This window comes from Protobothrops mucrosquamatus, unplaced genomic scaffold (genome assembly GCF_001527695.2).
Source record: "Protobothrops mucrosquamatus isolate PMUCROS unplaced genomic scaffold, P.Mucros_1.0 scaffold2838, whole genome shotgun sequence".
NCBI lineage: Eukaryota > Metazoa > Chordata > Lepidosauria > Squamata > Viperidae > Protobothrops > Protobothrops mucrosquamatus.
Genome location: NW_015388870.1, coordinates 58,450 through 61,440, shown reverse-complemented (window position 1 = coordinate 61,440; position 2,991 = coordinate 58,450). Strand labels below are relative to the sequence as shown.

At 46.0% G+C, this 2,991-nt stretch overlaps 1 protein-coding gene across 1 annotated transcript in view; it reads right to left on the bottom strand.

The window, feature by feature from the left end:
- Positions 1-1,523: 1,523 nt before the first annotated feature.
- Positions 1,524-2,991, bottom strand: part of NPTX2 (neuronal pentraxin 2) — a 17,546-nt gene continuing 16,078 nt past the window's right edge. The window contains exons 5-6 of the mRNA XM_015825856.2: positions 2,807-2,986; positions 1,524-1,751 (exon numbers count right to left, since the gene is read on the bottom strand). Of these exons, the coding sequence (XP_015681342.2) occupies positions 1,524-1,751; positions 2,807-2,986 (408 nt within the window). The remainder of the gene's footprint in view (positions 1,752-2,806; positions 2,987-2,991) is intronic.

Here is a 2,991-nt window from a genome sequence, read left to right as displayed (position 1 = left end):
TCTTGTCGTTGGTTTGAATCACAGAGGCAAAAACAAAATAAATCAGGCAATTTGTGTTTGCAACCACGGCCACCCCCACAGAAGGGCACACCAGACATAAGGCTCAGCGTTTGAGGAGGGGTGTGTGTGTGACAGTCGTGGTGTCCCTTCAGGATCAGATTTAATAACAGGGTATTCATAGCAGGCTCTCCAACCTTATCAACTTTAAGACTTGCGGACTTCAACTCCCAGAATTCCTGGCTGGGGAATCCTGGGAGTTGAAGTCCGCAAGCCTTAAAAGTTGACAAGGTTGGAGACCCCTGATTCATAGGAAGCTACAGGTAGTTCTCAACTTACAACTGTTCGTTTAGCGACTGTCCAAAGTTATAGCAGCACTGAAAAAAGTAACGTATGGGTCGGTCCTTGCACTTACGACTATTGCAACATCCCTGGGGTCACCTGATCAAAATTCAGAGGCTTGGCAACTGGCATGTATCTGTGACAGTTGTGGCATCCCGGGGAACCATGCGATCCCCATTTGCAACCTTCCTGACAGCTTCCGACCAGCAACATCAATGGGGGGAAGCAGGGCTCCATGTGATTCTCTTAACAACATGGTAAAAACGGTTGTAAAATCGGGCACGGCCTGGCTTAGCAACAGTAACTGTGGTCCCGACTGTAGTCATAAGCCGAGGACTGCGTGTAGAAGTAGGGGGATCATTGCAACAACACAGCTACAGTGGAGGAGGAGTGAAGTAATATGGCTTTAACAACGGTTCCCCCGCAACTGACCACAGGTCTTCACCAGGTTTATCAAGAAAAGTTCTGGTTGCTGACCGTAGGATATACCTCTAAGCAAGTCCTTCTAGATTCATCATTCTTTAAAAGATGAACTTTTAAAGGAGTGGTAAAAGATTGGGGGGGAAAGCCCACCTAAAATGAAATAAAGGTAACAAGTCAACCATCCCTTTAAGGATCTATGGACTCACAAAATCTATAGAAAGGGGCATTTTATGTTTGTCAGTTGCTATGAGATTCAGCTAGTAATCCACTCCCTCCAAAGTTGGATCCTCTCCACGTCTATGAACGTTATTTCCCAGAATTCCCCTGCCCATGTGGCCATCGCAGGAACCTCATTGGCCAAGGCTACCCATGGAACAGGACTTCTTCTGGCCACGCTTTGAGGAGCAGGCCAAAATGTCTTTGTTCTAATCCTGGCTTAAGCCTTTTAGAACATACTTTATCAATCACCAGGGCTGGGTCCTGCATACCGGATGTGGCCACTCAGCCATTTTTGGAAGATCTCAAACTTGTGGCAATTCCCCATCCGTTCCCAGAGGACTTTTGTGGACATCCCCTGGAGAACTACACCCTAGGGGTGAAACTGTATATTGTGCATTGGGGGAGGGGCAGCTTACTAAGCAGGGCTTAAAAAATAAAATCATAATTAATATGATTACACTACGAGGGAAATGGAGAGGGATCTCAGAGCATCAAAGATTGTCTTAATAAAAACGGGGCACTTGGAGAGCAAATGCCCAGGGCTATAAATCAAGCAGACGTTCTTCGCAGCTCTCCACGGGCCACTTGGTGGCACCGCCAAACACATCCACGTTATTGTCGACCCACGGAATGATGTTGCCAGGCATGTTGATGGAACAATTTGCAATCTTCATAATATCATCCGGCTTTAAGACTCTGTCCCAGATGTTGAACTGGCTCATTTCTCCAACGAAAGCTTGGGTGGCGTCAAACCTGCCTCCCACGGTGTCCTTCAAGACAAATGAAAACAAGCCCTCAGTTAAGACTTAAAAGAAGATGAGTTAAATCCTGAAAAAGACAACTTCTCCAACTTTCAGGTATCTAAAAGGGGGGGGGGGAAACCACCTCCAAATCTGAGAAGATCATCAAATCTCATGGGGTTTTGGAAATGTGATTTTGAAGTCAGTCGGAGTGTCACTAGAAGATGCAATCTTGCAGGATGGAATCTTCCATCATCAGATTCGTCCTCTTTCTCTTCCAGCCCTCTCTTTGCTGAAGTCTCAGCCTTGTAACCTTTTCTTTGGACACTGTCTTCTCCTTCAAGGAGAAGATCCTGCTAGAAGGCCTAGATGGAGATCTACAGGTAGATCTCTCCGTCCTTTGCCACAGATCACTCGGGCGTTTATGATTCCCAGCTTGTTCAATCACAACAGCATCCAAATCAGTGTGTAATTTGTAGTTCATATACCAATAAAAGAGGATACGTGTAGCTTAGGGTTGAACAGTGGAGTGCTTGGTGCTCTCTGAGCTTGGTGGTTTTCTTGCAAATGTTTCATTACACAACTAGGTAACATTGGCAGTGCTAGAAGAGAATGGTGTTTGTGGAAGAAGAAGAAGAAGAGGAGGAGGAGGAGGAGGAGGAGGAGGAGGAGGACTGTGGGGTCCTTAATGCTCTCTGTGCTTGGCTGTTTTTCTTCCAGATGTTTCATTACCCAACCAGATAACATCATCACTGCTAGAAAGGAATGAATTTGGCTCTCTATTTATTATCTCTTCTAACACTGATGAGGTTACCTAGTTGGGCAATGAAACATCTGCAAGAAAACAACCAAGTTCAGAGAACACCAAGGATCCTGCATATCATATTATTGCATACGTAAATTATAAATGAAAAATAAATGAGAGGCAGCTGAAGAAACTGGGCAGGAAAAAGCCATGGTTCTCTTTTCCTGTCTCTCATTTCCTGTCTAAGTTTTTGCATCAGATTCGGCTGCAGATCTCAGGATTTAGTTACCAACCCCCTCCCGAAGCGGAATCCACCCCAAAACGATCCACTGAGGCTTACCTGTTCCTGCCCCAGGATCAAAACCCCTCCAGGTTTAATAGGATGCCAGGGGGCTAAATTTTCTCCGGTACCCAATTTCTCTCCATCCTGAAAAGCCTCCCACATCCCGTCTCTGGTGGTCCAGGTGATGCAAATGTGGTGCCATTTTCCATCGCTGACGAAGAGGGGAAGCTGAGCGACCTGGT